Source organism: Triturus cristatus, chromosome 4_1 (genome assembly GCF_964204655.1).
Source record: "Triturus cristatus chromosome 4_1, aTriCri1.1, whole genome shotgun sequence".
NCBI classification, from domain to species: Eukaryota; Metazoa; Chordata; class Amphibia; order Caudata; family Salamandridae; genus Triturus; species Triturus cristatus.
In genome coordinates, this window is record NC_140585.1 from 805,385,457 (window position 1) to 805,402,424 (window position 16,968).

General features: G+C 43.2%; 1 protein-coding gene across 4 annotated transcripts in view; it reads left to right on the forward strand.

The window, feature by feature from the left end:
- TBC1D30 (TBC1 domain family member 30) overlaps positions 1-16,968 on the forward strand; it is a 259,726-nt gene that overhangs the window by 206,601 nt on the left and 36,157 nt on the right. For all 4 annotated transcript variants that reach the window (XM_085653419.1, XM_085653418.1, XM_085653421.1 and 1 more), the window contains one exon: positions 3,842-4,010. In XM_085653419.1, coding sequence (XP_085509545.1) covers positions 3,842-4,010 — 169 coding nt within the window. The remainder of the gene's footprint in view (positions 1-3,841; positions 4,011-16,968) is intronic.

The window sequence follows — 16,968 nt, forward strand, 5'->3', positions numbered from 1 at the left end:
GGTTAAACACAATGTTTACATTTCGTTTTGCATTGATGTGGGCGTGTTTGACTGCCAGGCTTCTGTTTATTCCCTGCAGTGGTTAACCCCTGGCCCTGCACTATGAACCTCCCTCCAGTGAGGGGGGCTCAGCAGGGGCGACAGCCCGGCTTTACAAAGCGATCATCAGGTGTCTTTACTACAGGCACGCGGATTTCTTTGATGGACGGCCGCTCTTCCATGAGCACGGTGCTGCTGTGCGCCTCAGTTTATAAATAATGGAATAACTGAGAGCTGCTTCCATTACAAGGGGAACTAGATTTGACTGAAATTTCAGTTTACACGCTACTAAAAACTGAAGTATTACAGAACATATGTCCCACATCTATTCCTTTTGCATTTGTTTACGTGTTTTCAGCCTAAACCAAACTATTGTACGTGTTGTGATTGGAGGGTCATTTGTTTTACACTTACACTGTAATAAACGAGAGAAAGACGTGGAAGATAGTGCCATGATTTCACTATTTTCCACATTCAACTGAAAAGGCAAGTTACCCGCTGTGTGTTTTTTCCAGTTGAGCTCAGTTGAAACCGAAATCCCACACCCTGGTAGAACAGACATGTTTTATTCCATGCTAGTAAATTTCACAGTACATTGGTGGTGATCTTGATAATGGAGGCTGATAAGTGTTCCGATTGTCGCCGGAAAATTGGATCTATTTCAGTCTATCGGTGTTAAGAATACACGTTGGGGTTGGCATATCATAAATTTGCAAATATGATCTTAAACATAGAATTAAAGAACTAGAAACATGAGAGAGAATCGACATTATACCAGGATCCTCACACTACTTGACCTTCCATATTTACTGGTCAATGCTGACTCATGATTCGCGACTGGTAATGAAGTTCTTATTTATTGTGGAGATCACAGTGCCACAGACTATCGTAATCTCCACAAATGGTCGTTACATGTGCCAATATGGCCATTGACTGGTATGAGAACCATCCTGTATGATTGGGGGGAGTGTACTATAGAACATTATACTGGATGTCTCTATTCTTAATGCTTTAAAAAGACACACTCACTCCAACATATCCCACTAGGCTAAAATTATTTTAACTTTATTTCATCCTACGGTACTATCCGCATGTGTATACAAATTATTTATTATGCTATAAGTTAGCGGGCATGAAAACTCTTTGTATTGGCTTAATTTGAGGGTGACCATATTTTGTCACCAGACATTAAACTTTCTCAAGAATAATCCCTATCAGATTAGTACAAAAGGGTAGGTGTATTTCATTACATAGCGTATCTGGAGTAACCAGGATTTGGAAAGGTTTAATTTCCCTGTACACTAGTAGGATACCGATGTGGGTAAATACCAGCTTTTTCCTAGTCATATTTGTGGTCATATGGTTTATGGAATAACAATGTTTTGAGATAGTGTGGCGGGGAAGAAAGGATTTGACTTCTCCCAACAACACTCCTCTGTTCTATTTGTATAAACATTTTGAGGTGCAGCCAGTAGATGGTTCTTGGTTTTTGGCCAGATGTCAGCGGAGACCTTAACAATAAAGATAAGAAAATGTTGCTCAGAAATCTGTCCAACCACCATCCTTGCCTACAATACAAAGGATAAACAAATCCAAGTCTCAATAATTCTGAGATGAAGGAGCCAACATATGCGGACAACTGGTACTTTGACGGTAATTGCGCATCCTGGATTTACTGATTACTGTGTTATGAGTAACTCTGCATAAAATAACCACACTAGAATGATCAGTGCTCTTGTAAGGAAGGCCTAAAAGTTTCTACAGGAATAATGTTTCACCAGATCGTATGGAATTGGATGTCCTCAACAAATAGCGATATTTCGGCCTGTTACCGTATGTAATGTATAACTAAACTGCAGGGTTAATGCTAAAAAACGTCATCCCTGATGCATTTACTGAGGACATCTCTTTGACCACATTTTCGAACTTGAACCAGTGAGAGTCCTGGGAGAATGTGGGTTGTCCATTTTCCTACTTGTGCATGGCCCAGCAGAATACTACGTTTCTTAGCCAAGTTCCATCATTTAAGAAAACCCTGAAAGGTCTTCCACTAAATGTTTTGGAATTTTTTCATGTCACTATGTCACTTGTAGTGCTAAAGATACACCATTTAAATAGGTCCCAATTTACTAAACACTTTTTACCATAGGCAAAAGCAGCCTACTAGTACTATTTTAATTTCTTCTTTGGCTCCTCTTATCAATTTTAAAAAATGCTGCTGCCTTTCTCGATCTCCTATACTTCACTATAAACGATTGTATACTTAAATTGAAACTTTTAAAAATATGTTGGGAAAGTCAAGTGGAATGGAGAACGATAACCTTAGATGAAAGAGGTAATTGGGAATACAGATCTTCTACGGCATGTTGTTTTTAGTTTAAATGTTCTATGTGCTCAACACATTTGAGCAGTAGCATGCTTGTTTCTTTTTTTTGTCACCTATGTTTGCCATAAAAAAATAACTATTGCATCAGCGGGCCAAGATCAGTCCTCTTCGCTTTGCCAATGCTTGCTTAATCTGGATGTTATAGAAATAGTAGGCTACAAACAAATAACGTCTGTCCACACGCAAAATGGAACACTGCTTTACAGTGCATATCTTCCATTGAAATTGTACTCCAAGTTTCTTACATACCTACTTCCTAACTTTGAGTCACGAAGAGTTTCCGATCATGTGACAAAATATGCCACAAGATAACGATGCAGCTTAAATGCAGAGCATGTCTAGTTTTAGCAGATTAGAAGGCAACATTTTCAATGTAATCATGCAAAAGATCTTTTCAGCTCCATCACTGTACCCAGGTATAGTGTATAATAATGATGTGTTTCAATGTAATCATGAAAAAGAACTTTTTCAGCTCAATCACTGTAACCAGTTATAGTGTATAATAATTATGTTTCTATGTGAGTTGCAAATCTGTTTTGAACAGATATCAAAAATCACAACAGTTTATTACTTTTGTTTGTAAGTTACCAAAAGGAAAGGACTTCACAGAGTGACAAAATAAAAAATATTTTGTTTTCTTTTCCCTTTTGCACCCTTGTAAGGAATTTAACGAGCAGACATATGCCACCATAGGATAATTTTTATGGAATAATTTGACCTCAACATTGTGTGAATCTGTAACTTTTTGTACCAAATTTGGATTCAGAAATCATTGTACTTTATTTAGAAGTATTTTGATATGTTGCTCTATACCTTACTTTGGTAGACAAATTTGTTTTTTAGATAGCATGAACCGTGATTCTTTAGAGGGCAGTGGGTCAAGCACAGGCGTTTCAATCTGATTTGGATTGGAAGCCAGTGTAATGATGGAAGATGAGTGGATATCAGGGCACAATGAGAAATGTCAAGCAGAGTCTAGCTGCACCTTTCTGCATAATCTAAAGCCTGTAAACAGGTAACAAGATCCCAGGTAGAGAGAACTGTGAGGGCCAAATACAGGACCAAGGATTGGATGGCAGTTGTCTGGTTGGAAAAGGGAAGAACGAGGATGACTTTGTGTAGCATTAAAAAGAGGGTAGGAGCGACATTTGAGATGTTAGGCAATGTTTCCTTTACTAAATCATGTGGTACAGTGTGCAGAAGTAAATGGTGCACGGTACATCCTTATGGATTGCTAATATTTCCAACTGTTGCACATTATAGTAATAAGTGTTGCATTTGCCAGTAAAGAATCTCCAAAGAGTCATAATAATGATGGATTAGCTTTGCATGGCTAACTGTTGGGAAGTAAAATATAATCATCATGAACTTCAGAACTCCTCTTAACCTCTTTACCATAATTCATTTCTCTTTCAGGAGGCTATGAACCACCTCTTACTAATGTGTTCACAATGCAGTGGTTCCTGACTCTATTTGCAACTTGCCTTCCAAACCACACCGTTCTGAAGATTTGGGATTCGGTGTTCTTTGAGGGCTCTGAAATCATACTCCGGGTAGCTTTGGCTATTTGGGCAAAGCTTGGAGAGTAAGTAATTCCTAATCATTTTAATAATGTGTAACTTCACTTCCTAGTGCTGCACTAGGTTGTCGTCGATTTTTCTCATAGCTACATTTCAACCGTGCTAGTTTTAATGTTTCTAAAATTGTAGTTATAGCATTTTAATCTCATTGTTGTGATACACAGTGTACAGTGACCCGCCTCGACCGACTCTCCATGACACCACACAATGACTATTTAAGCCCATGTTTTCATAAACCATTTTGTTCTCTTTACTCTGCGTCTCTCATATAAAGTAAGGGAGCTCTGAAGGCATACGTTCAGTGACCGCAAATCTTGAAAAAACTTCCTAGTCTTCAAATTCTGGGCAGATTGATCACTGTTTTTTAGAAAAAACTGCCAATTTCCAAATATATTGCTTGGCATGCATTTTCTCACGTGCAATCTTCTTCCTTCTCAGAAGCCAGATTATCCTAGGATTTGTGAGCCCAATTGGGAAACTGGGTCACATTTATTTACTTTGTTTATTAAATGAAAAAAGCTGATGAGCATGGGTTTTATCTGGCTTCGTTATACAAGCATACACTGCCGTACTCTAATCCACGTTGTGTTCCTTAGAGACACCTTCCCATTTGCAAATGGGCTAACACCAAATAGGAGTTGGTGGTAAACTGTGAATGTTTTGCGACCGCATTTCGGTTGCAAGACATTCACACATGGCACTGCGAGTTGGTATTGGGAAGGGACACCCTAAAGGCGCCCCTTCCTAATACTGAATCACAAACTCTATTTGCGATTCAGCAATAGGTTACCTAATTGCAAATAGGGCTTTTTACATGGGGGAAAAAGCATGTTTTTGTTTGCAAACGTCCCGATTCTGTGAATCGGGCCGTTAACATCCGAAAATGTGTTTTGTACATCTGTCCCATAGAGCCCTTTACAGGGAAAGTGTGTTATCCATATTCCAGCATGCACGCAGATGCTAATTTGGGCTGTGCATTGCCTTAGAGAGTGGCAGTCATCTTGCTCATGGCCATACCGTGCCTTTATCTCTATTACTTTTTTATTTTCGCCCATTATAAAAAGCTCTGAACACCTTGTGAACATCCTTCCACCATTTAACCGACTAGTTCTTGCCTAATAATGTAGCATCTCATTACCTGGTGTATGCCTCCACTGGTAGATCAAGAACCTATTTGCAGCTTGATTTAATCTTTTTATTAGACAAGAAAAAACAAGGCATGTGACAAGAAAAGGTGGAGTTAAGTCACAAAGTTTTCAACCATAGATATTTGTTTTTTAAAGGAAGCTAATAGCTATTTACACCTAACAACTAAACCTTTATGAAATAGAGGACTAAACATCCCCACATCAAAATTTTGCAGTGACAAATAGTGAGCCAGTGGGAGGCAAGTGTGGACAGTAGTGAGACATAACAAGAGGTATGAGCAACAACAGAATTTGCAAAAATTCTCATAAGCAATCCCTGTCTCACCTTCCGATAAGGAACACCACCACCTGCACTTTAGTGGACTAGAGATGTTTTCCCCAAACCCCAAAGGAAGAAACTAGTGAAAGATAATATTACTCATCTCTCTTGCCCATTCTATTTAGGAAAATCTTAGCTGCCTTCACCTGAGAAAATACCAATGTCTTGCCTCAGAAGGGTACTGAAAACTTAACCAGGAAACCAACCAAGGACTCCTCTCCATTTGTACAGATTTATTTTCTAATTGTCTTCAGCATTTCTTTCTTGGCACCAGAAGTATTGTATAAATTAGGGAAAAGAAAAAGAAATCTTCCCTCAAATTCCTACTGTTTATTCCCCTGTTCAGCCTTAAAATCGGTCTTTTGGAAGTTCGGTAATACCGATATGACCATCATCACAGTCTCCTTGGAGCTAGCTGTCTCTTTTCTTTCTTGAAGTTAGCCGTATAATTTGTGCATCACTATTCAGCTGCCTCATCTTTTAGTACCCATAATTCTTCCATATTTTTTTCCATTGTGATGATTAGGGTTTGCACCTCAAGAGCTGAGGGAACCATTAGCTGGGCACTCCATGTCAGGTTATCCAGTCTCTCAAAACAAAATGCAGATGCCTCATACCTTCCATTAAACAAAATGCCCGAAAAAATCTAACAGCACTGCTTAGTTTTCATAGCCCGATCCTCCTGGCACACTTTCTCAGAGACACCTGCTGATTCTTTTGAACATGTCTTAATAGTAAGGTGATCTTTCCTTCCATCGAGTGTACAGCACCCTCAAAGTTTTCAATATTTTTGAGCTTTCCTGTTTTCAGTTTTTTTGTTGTGAATTCCAACTAAATTTTCAGTGCTTTCCAATGTTTTCAAAAATTGTAAAGATCAGTGGTTAGCAATGTTTATTTTTTATTGCTCCATACATAATCACAGAGTCGTTTTTTTCCAGTACTTATTAAGAATTTTACTTTTATTTCCTTTCTTTCTTCAGCCATTTTTATCGTCAATTATTCCTTCATTATTTCCTGCCCCATCTCCTTTTTGTGTATCTTTTAATAGAATTTGCTCTTTCAAGTAACTCGCCACTCCGCGCCTGTCGCAATTGTTGGTGCTCAAATTCTTCTTTGCAGTAGTCAGGGATGTGCATAAATGGATATGTTTCCATCTGCTTAAGACTAAAAAAGGTTAATGATGGGGATTTTACACTCCTTCCTGCTGCTTTATTCTTCAGATAAATGGCAAAGATTTGCTGAATGAAGATGTTCTACCTATGGCATTTAATTTATACATAGTGGGGTGCTCTGTGCTCCGTATCACTCTGTCCTGTTCTTTTTGTGAGATACCATGAAAGAACTGGGCATTTTTACTGTCTCCCCTGGGCCTATTGCTGCTCATGCAGGAAAACCTTTCTAAGAAATTAATATGCATACTGCTAGCTATAGGGACTTGGGTGACATAAAACTTTGCCGCTGTGTGAAGAAGCAGTGAAGTTAGTAAAGAAGCTTCATTTGCTGAAGAAAGCCTTTAGTCAATTTCATGTGCGGTTCTTAATGGTAGTGAAATGTATGTGTGAGGCAAGTGGCTGTAGATACACATGCTTTGCATACTGCTGCCATCTAATGTTGGGTCCGTATGTGCACAAGTTGTTTTTCTTTCAAGAATTCTTTCAAGTTAGATGTACTGTAACTCCTCCTCTTGCTGGTAAGGTGCATGGTCAACAACTTCATTTGTAGATTGTTTACTTTCCACCGTCGGGTTTGGATGTATGCTCCCATGCTCCGTTTCGTCACCATTGTGGTGCTACTTTCGGTCTACACAGGTTCCTTTCCTACGTTGGTATTGTTTTCGATCACGTTCCTCTTGTCGCTTCAACTTAGGTCGATGATTTTAGCTTCAACTGGGCTACTCTTGGTCGACCTCAGCCCTTTGGGGCCTTTCACCCTTCGGGCATCCCCCCACCATGCCTCCTCAGTGATGGAACAGATGATATTCCGCTACTGTCCTAGCTGACATGTGGAATACTCTCAGACCAACCTCCATGAGGTCTGTAATTTGTGTCGGTCTCCTGAGCACAACAGGGTTACCTGATGCTCTTTCTGCTCCCTTCGCCGTCCATCAGGCTCAACGTTTCCATATGTCGTGTAGGAGCAGAGACGCACCGTGGACCTCTTCGACCCGAGGACATAAATGGGAGAGAACCGCCCCAACAATTGGATGCAAATGAGGAACCTTTCTCCTCCAACAACAGCTCCAGCTCCGATCTATAGATAGAGGATCTTCCATCAGCGCAGCCAGCCATTAGTATGGTACTCCCTCCCCTCTACACTGCTCGCAAGCTGAGCAGCCCCTTCCCACGGGCGTCCAGCCACTCTAGAGCACCAGAGATAGGCCACTGGGCTGCCACTGCCTTTGGGTCACCACTGCCTTTGGGTCACCACTGCCTTTGGGTCACCACTGCCTTTGGGCCACCACTGCCTTTGGGCCATGGTCGGCACTGACCACCACCTTCACATGCAACGCCTAGCCCTAGCATTTGAAAAAGCCATCGAGGCCAACTGCTCCTGCCTCAGGGCTGACCCAACCATCGGAACTGTCATCTTCGGTGTCTGACCGGGACCCTTGGTGCCAATCACCAAGACCGACCATAGGTCAGGCACCGTCGAGCCGATCCTCCATAAATTCCAAGAGGAGATAATCGCCCAGCAGAAGCACATGATGGCACACCCCACACGGGCTGGATTCTCGCATGCCCTCTGCGATCTGCTGCTAGCTGTCCAAACGGCAGCTGTCCTTCGAGGAAGCCTTGGACTTGCCACCTCCACCGAACCAGCGCTAAAAATTAGAAAAGGCTACTTTTTCACCACCACCTTCTCGCCCTGCTCCACAGTATTCACCTTCCCCACCCACTTCTCCAGACAAACCTCTTCCAGATACACCTCAGTGGTCACCTCACTCGGGCATGGGGGCCAGGAAGGAGGCGATACCTATGATGCTGACCCATTGGGAATGCAGATCTCAATCTTTACCCTGCCTGTCCCGCCTCACCTGATGGCTCGGCGTTCTACCATGGAATGATTGGTAGGGCTGCCTCCTTCCACAAGGTGGATCTACACACTGATCCTTTGGAGGAGGACTTCCTTTTTGAGACATTGTCCGCCCAGTACCTCCCCATGCTCAAGGGTATGCTGCGTCACACCTCGAATATCTTCATGACCCTAGCTGTGCCAGGGACATTACACTTAGGGTGGAAAAGAAATCCAAAGCTTCCCCCTACTAACCCCTTGTACATTTGTGATAGATACCCGCTCGACTCTCTAGTTGTTCCTACTGCCCCGAAGAGAGCTAACTCTCAGGCTACTGGTGATGCGTCTCCACCAGATGGAGAGCAAACAGATAGATGCTGCGGGCAAGAGAGTAGCTGTGCAATCGGCCAATAATTGGTGGATTGCCAGTTACATTGGGCTGCTCTCCAGATATGACTGTGCCCATTGTGTGAGATGGAGGAGCTCCTCCAACATCTCTCAGAGGAACACAGTAAACAGGGCTATGAGATTGTCTCCGAAACAAAGCTGATCTCTAACACCACCATCTGCTGCACAGTAGATGCTGCAGACTCTGCTGCTAGAAGAATCAACTCCAGGGTTCTTCTGTGCAGGCATGCCTCGCTCCGCATCTCTGGCTTCAAGTCAGAAGTCCAGCGAAACTTGCTCAACCTGCCCTTCGATGGCCAACATCTGTTCAGGGCTGCAGGTTGACCAGATGTTGGCTGGAGATGACGAAAGCAATGGACGCCTTGCAGACACCTTTTTCCGGTGGTTTCTTTAGCCATATTCCCTGTCATGGAGGCTCAAACACCACCTCCTCGAGGCATCCATGTCTTACCAGCATCCACAAGCCCGCAGTCTTCTCCCAGAGGCTACTTTACTGGGTCTTACAGAGGACACAACTCAAAAGTCAGGGGTAAAGGTGGCTCCTCCAAAGGAGCTAACACCTCTACTAAACCCTGATTTCCCTCTCCTTTCCCCGTATCACACCACATCTGTCGGGGTTGCCTCCAAAGGTTCTTTCTGGCTTGGCAGAATGTCACCTCTGACCAGTTGGATGTTATCCAACATGGTTATTGTCTGGAGATCCACTCCACTCCTTCCACCATTCCATCTCGCAAACACAAACTCTCCTCAGAACACCAAAGGCTACTCAAGGGAGACGTCCAACTGCTCTATCTCAAAGGGGCCATAACCCCCGCCCCCCACCATCACCAACAGGGACAGAGACTATACTCTCTATGGTTCCTTATCCCCTAAAAAGACAGTTCTCTTTGACTCATTCTGGACCTCAGGCCCCTAAACGAATACGCTCAACAAGATGACTTCAAAGCCACTCTCGGCTTGAAGGATGCGTATTTTCACATACTGATCCACCTGGCACATTGCTGGTACATCAGGTTTGTAGTCCGCAGAAAGCATTACCAGTTGACGGTGCTCCCTTTTTGGTGCACCACTACACCCAGGGTGTTAACCAAATGCCTTGTGGTGGTGGCTGCTTATTTGTGCAGGCAGGATATTTATGTCTTCCCCTATCTGAACGATTGGGTCATCAAGAGTGCCACCCGTCAAAATTGCTTCAAACACACCCAGGTCACGATTAACCTCCTACACCAACTTTAACTCCTCCAGATGCAGCCCAATCATCAGAAGTTGGCATGGCTTATCCAAACGCGGCCAAGATGCAGTCCTTCCAGGCACTAAGCCCTCGTTTTCAACCAGGCCACCAAGTCAAGGTCAGGACAGTCATACACCTTCTCTGCATGATGGCCTTCCGCATTGCCATAGCGCCCCATGCCAGGCTACACACGGGTCCGTTGCAGGAGTGTTTGGTGCACCAGTGATCCCAAGTGGAGGATCATTGGCACGAGCTTGTGTTGATCAGGTGGAGCACTTGTCACTGCATTTATACTGTTTGACACCTGAAGTTGTTTTCCAGTTTCTGTTGACAGATTTTCCCTTCTGTGTGATTTGTAATCTGTGACTCATGCTTCGAAAGCAGAAGTTAAAACTAGGAGTCCAGTGCCAAAAAGGCCTATTTTATGGCTTAGGGCTGCTGAGGCGGACTGAGCAGGAGCATCCATCACAGAAAAGTGTTTTGAGGTAGCGGCTGCATTTATACTGTTCAACACCAGAAGGTTTTTTTCCAGTTTCTGCTGATTGATATTCCCTTCTGTGTCAGTTATAATCTAATTTAACTGAACACCAGAAACCCTAAGTACTTTTTATTAAGATCTTCATGCAAGGCGTTGATGGAGACAAGGAGCAATTGCTCCCTATTTGACAACTCAGCTTCTTCTTTGGATTCTCTCCTTTTTCCTTTCTTCATGCAGGTTTAAAGAAATCGTCCCCTTTCAGAAATTGAAACTTGTGTTAAAGAAATGGAAAGAAACTAATGGAGTTCCACTACATGGAGGGTCGGGTTGCTATGACCACAACCAAGGAAAGGGCAGGAAACATCATAGATGTATTTACTTTCATCTCTGATGCTGCTGATCCCTATATGAGCCTGGGATTATAGCAGGCTGTGCCCGGGCCCCAGCGTGGAAGGTAAGGTTATATTCCAGGGAAAGAGAGCCCTGCTCTAGATCAGTCGATGCCCTTCACATCCAGCTTGCTCTCACCCCACCATATACCTTCCTAGCACCTGGGTTTTTCAACTCATCGCTCCTGATCAATCTCGGGAAACACTCATATCCAACAGCCTCTTTCTTCCACCAGTCCTCCTCAGGTGTTCAGTGCAATCCTGCCAATCCCTAGACAGTGGAACTGTGGCGGCAGGTCGAAATGCCACTCCCAGAGCCTCTGCACACCACATGCTTACATGCTGGGCCAACCACGGTGCTCTTATCTCAGAGAAACCCTTTCACTACCAAACTGAGCTTGCCGCTGTACTACCCGCTTCCACTACTTATTTCTCAGACTCCAGAAACGGAAGGCACAGTAGGGATGCACAGATAGGTGAAGAAGTCAGCAAGAGCCCTGAGATTTCTTTTCCATCTTGGACACTGGCTGTGACTGCCTCCCCAGCTTCACTGCTCTACTTACATAGTTGCCTCTTGGAAGGTATCACCTCGCCTCGTCGATTGCTACAATTCAGAATTTCATTGCAGTGAACCTTTCAGGGTTACTTCCTCAGATGAGATGTTTTGTTTTTTTCTACTCTTCCTAGTGAGGAAATATGAATTTTGTGATCAGTTATGTGCCCTATCGTAGACCCCAACGGCTCCATGTGCATGCTATAAGTACATGTATGTTCCCTCCAGTTCCAGTTTTGAAGACGCAAATACATGTGCGTCCACCGTCAACATGTCCTCTTTCAGATCCGCCATGAATGGGTCAGATATTCCATTCCTAAGTATGAAAGGCCACCGACTTATATAGTTCACTTTCCACATTTTACAGATTCAGGCGAGTAGGCCCAGAATTCTGTCATCAAGTCTTTTCCTGCCTTCTGCCTCTGAAAGCTCCAGTCTGAGCCTGCATCTGTATCCATGAACTTTGTCCTACTCCCTGCGCGGCTAACGGTGCCTGATCCAGCCTGTTGCCTGCCAAAAACTGTATTTCACCTTCAAGATTATCTACTCCGCTCCTCATCCGATGCATTCCTGTCTTGTAGTTTAGGTAAACATTCCTCCAGCTACCGTGCAAAGGGCCAGGCCTCGCTGTTCACATGCAAGTAATTCATAGCCCCGTTTCAGGTAGACATTTAGACGCTTGTACACGTACTAACAGTCAGTATAGAATAGATTCTATCCTAGAGACCTTTCCTTTTGGATAACACAGTTCTTTAAACATAGGATATTAGATATGATTTGGGATTAGGTTGACATGACCCCCAGACTTCTGTCTCCACATGTAGAGCTAAATGTCAAGTCCCCTTCACCCTCTAGTTGCACGTCAATCACACGTCATGCGGCTGCGCGCGCATCTCTGCCAAATATTTCTGCTGACATCGCAGGATTCTTTTATGGATCCACCCACTTGTGACATCATGTATAATGACGTTTATTAAAATACGCCCATATGTCCGCCCCTATTAGTTACGTATGCACAGTTTATCTGTCTTATCAGCTGTTACGCCTCTTGCATCTGTTTCACTGTAATGCATTTTCCTATAAAACTAATTATCTGTCAATAATGTATGCCCTTCCTTCCTGAACTCTCGTGGTGATGGAATTTGAAGCCTGCAATTCGAATTGTATTTCCTTTGTCAAGGAATAAAGCCTTTTAGAACCTCTAATACCACGGATTCTGCCTCTTATATTTACTGAGTTATTCTTACTAGATTTTACCGCATAAAAAAATAGTACCGGTAATGAAATATTTACCACAGAAATTGGCGCCCGAATAGGGACACTTCCTCATCTCACGCGCCGGAGGTGCGTTGCAGGCCCGGTCTCCTGCCACAGCTGAACGGACAAAAACGCGTACCTGCAGGATTTCCTGTATCTCCCTCCGGCCAAGCGGGGGCGACTGAGGCTGCGATCAACACCCAGACGAGGCGGTGAGAAGTGCGAAGTATCCCGACCAGAGCCTAGCTGAGAGAGCAAGATCCGAGGTATACAGAGGCCCACCAGGTTCCGAAGTTCCGAGTCCAGTCGAGTCGAGTCTAGTCCGGTCCAGTTTCAGTTCCGTTCCGAGGCCTTCCGTTCCGAGCTACCCGGTGAGTACCATTACCGGGGAGGCATTTAATGTGCACATAGTCTGTGCCGGTCAAGACGGGTTTGGGTACACAAATCCGGTCTGCACTGTTTCAGCAGTGTATCTGTACTGTTTAGCAGTATATCTAGTATGTCTTGCATATAAATAAGTATTATCTAGTGTCAATATTATGTCAGTAACTAGTTTTTATTAGTTATCATCATTCGTTAAACTGTTAAGTGTTAAATGTTTTAATACGTTCTATATATCGTGGTGTGAATGACTGTTCATCATTGTGTTTATTGTATAAAGTGTGTTCTAGTAATAAGGTCTAAAAATGCCGCTCTTTTCGAAACTAAGACAGATCAAAACTAGAAAAGGTGTACTCGAAGAAGCTGTTCCCATCCCACCTAGGGACACTCCAGGGTATTTTATGTATCATAAGCATGGCCTAGATGCCGTATTATTTCTTGATTTATGGGTGGACTACACCAAGGATTTGTCAGAAAATCAGAGATGGCCCGCAGCAGGGACCTGGGATGCAGATAGCATCATGAGAGTAGAAGAAGAATTATGGAAAAAGAAAGCCAGACAGTCACAGAAAGATGCCATTGAATTATGGCGTAAAGAATCATATAGACGTACAGAAAAAGCGCTCAGACAGGAAGAGAAAGGTAGAGAGAATTCAAATAAAACCCGAGAAAATCTATTAATTGAGGAAGGTACCCGAGTAAAATCAGAACAAGTAGATAGACAAAGAAACACTCTTATGAATGGTATGTATCCTCTTCTGGCCGAAGGGTTACCTAAGGCTACCCCGGAAATACCAAAAGACTTAACTCCTCCATTGCTCCCGATAAAAGCGCATCCCAAAACAGCAAAGGACGTTTTCCTTTCCTCCTATTTAGATGACGTAGCTCCCGAGTATGCTAATGCCATACCACACATACCGCTTGCCGATGGTGTTCAACACCAAGAGCATCCGTCTGTATCCCCGCAACTACAACCTCCTACACAAGTTCCCACAGGTCCGTCCGTTTCTACAGTTTTTCCCGCATCTACAATCTCTATCCTACGTCCAACGAATCCTTTCGTGCCCAGCACCTCAGATGGTGCTACAGGAGGTATGACAGACATGTTTGCCACCCCGCCGCGAAATAAACAGACCCTTAGAGATTTAGCACTCCAACGTACACCCCAATTAGCGACATCCGACATGTTTAAAGAACAGCTTGTGGATTGTAGATACGATCCAGTGCCAGGTAGACAGGACAAACTGCTCATATCATCACTACGTATACGACGAGCTACATTATATTTAATGACGATACCAGGAATGGTTGAACAGCTAGACAATATATATCGCTTTGTCCAAACAGGGCGAGGTTCAGAAAGTATTAACGAAGCTATGGAATACCAGAAAGTGGATGTACAAAGACAACTACTACGTTTTTTCATAAATTGTGTAATTAGGAATCAAGACAGGCCCGGGGCAGATCCTGATACCATGCAAAAACTTGCCAAATGGGGTCAGAACATATCAGAAGAGAAACATGATAGACAGGCGTGTATAATCGCCATGTGTCGAAAGATCCGCAAGGAAGTAGAACGAATACATAAAGAAAGACGAGAAACAGACAGAGTAGAATCAGAAGAAGAGGAGGAGCAAGAATCAGAACAATTAGAAACGATAGCTTATGTAGGTAGAGGAAGACCCCATAATAATAATACTAGAGGCTTTAATGACCCGATACGTCCAATACGTCCAGAATATAATAGGCATTTTCCAAATCCTATGTTAAATACAAGATCCCCTGAACACCTATTCCAAGCCGTTGATAAATTACTCCGAGATCGAAGGGGGTATCATATGCTCGATTCCATGGACGAACAAGAATTAGCCAGGTCAGCAGTACAATGGGCTGATAGTCCCAGCGAATACAATGATGATGCACTAGCGCACACGTTTCTGAATCTTGACCCCTACGAACAGCGTTTAGCTAGTATATACATGATTCAACACCTCCTTATATTATATAAAAGCCAACATTCCGATCCAGGACCCTTACCTGACATATTGACAGAACTACTCACGAATAAATGGAGAGGGTCAGGTACTGATTTAATTAAGGAAATTCTAGAATTTCGAAACCAGTATATAGCTTTCGTATGCCCAGAACACGTTCCAGTTCCCATTATGGGAAGAAAAATGTATCACATAGATAGACAGAACCCGTTACGCGAAGTACACCCAATCAGAGGTGACGGTAATAACTTTACACGCGTGTTTGTGTACACGCCTATAACTAAACTGGAATTATTGGAAATGAAGAAAGTAGTACCCAGCCATGACAAGGACCCAGCAGGTTTCCATCGCGACATAAAAGACATGTTACTCATGGGAGAGTATACCTACCCTGACATTATGAAAATATTAAAAGTCCTATTACCCGCCGGTGTTTACGAGAAACTCAAAGAAAAGGAATGGGAGGTGGGAGACCAAAAGATAGATTGGACAGCATTAGAAAACGAAGAAAGGGCCCGAGCTGCAGGAGCAGGACTTGGGGAAAAGACTACAGCACTAGCAGGACTACTAGTACAGGTACTGCCACGTTTATTAACTACGAAAAAGGAAGACTGGGGTGCAATATCAGCCTGTAAACAAAAGCCAGATGAAGATACTAGTGATTTCTATTCCCGTTTTGAAAAATGTTTTGGTATAAATAGTGGCATAAAAGCCAGTAGTGAGTCATATCCACATCTGTTTGTGACAAAATTAGTTGAAAATTCTCTGCTACAAGTCAAGAATAGAGTATTAAAATTCGAAAGTACCTGGCAAGGTAATACCCCATCACAGATGTTACAGATGTTACAATATCACCACAATAGAATTAGAGAAGAACAAGAACACGAACAAAGACGTATGAAAGATACAAAAATGAAAATGCTTGTTGCTCAGTCAGTCCCAGCTGATGGTCATCAAAAGGGTTATTCCGCAGGTCCTACGAAAGGGACATGCAACTATTGTAAACAACAAGGTCATTATATACACGATTGTCCCGTCCTGAAACATAATATTGCTACAGGTAGAACCCAGGAGAGACCACGTCCACCTAGACAGGATCAGAATCAACAACAAATCCCTCAGCATGCACAACCTAGGTTAGCTCCGCAACAACTAGCTCCGCAACAGGCAGCTCCTCAACAGACCGTAGCACCACCACAAACGCAGCCTATTGCTGCAACACAAGCAACAACACAACAGATGTATCAGTATGCACAAGCAGATTATCCCGATTATCAGCGATATACATGAAATAGCCTAGAGAGGGAAGTTGGCTTACCCCTTATTGAGGTTCCTGTAGACCAGGAGGGACCTTATGTACATAGTGAACTATTAGGGGAAGACAGAAAGTTTTTACTTGATACAGGGGCAAGCAGAACAACTATAAGACACAGTGAAGTTCCAGGGGCACCCCTCTCAGGCTCACAGAATATTTCCCTCGGATTCTCAGGAAAACCCATAATTAATGACGTAACACAACCTCTTCCACTTACGGTCGGTCCATTGACACGCACTACAGATTTATTGCTTACTAAATCATGTCCAGAAAACTTGTTGGGTATAAAAACATTGAAAGCTCTAGGAGCTATAATATGTTGTTCTCCGGAAGGAGTACGACTATTTCTACGTGACTTCAAAGGTCACTACGTGTCAAGAGATATGGATCACCGATTACAGAATTTACCTACACATTTATGGGCACAAGGCCCCACTGATGTTGGTTGCATGAACATTACACCATATCGAGTTACACT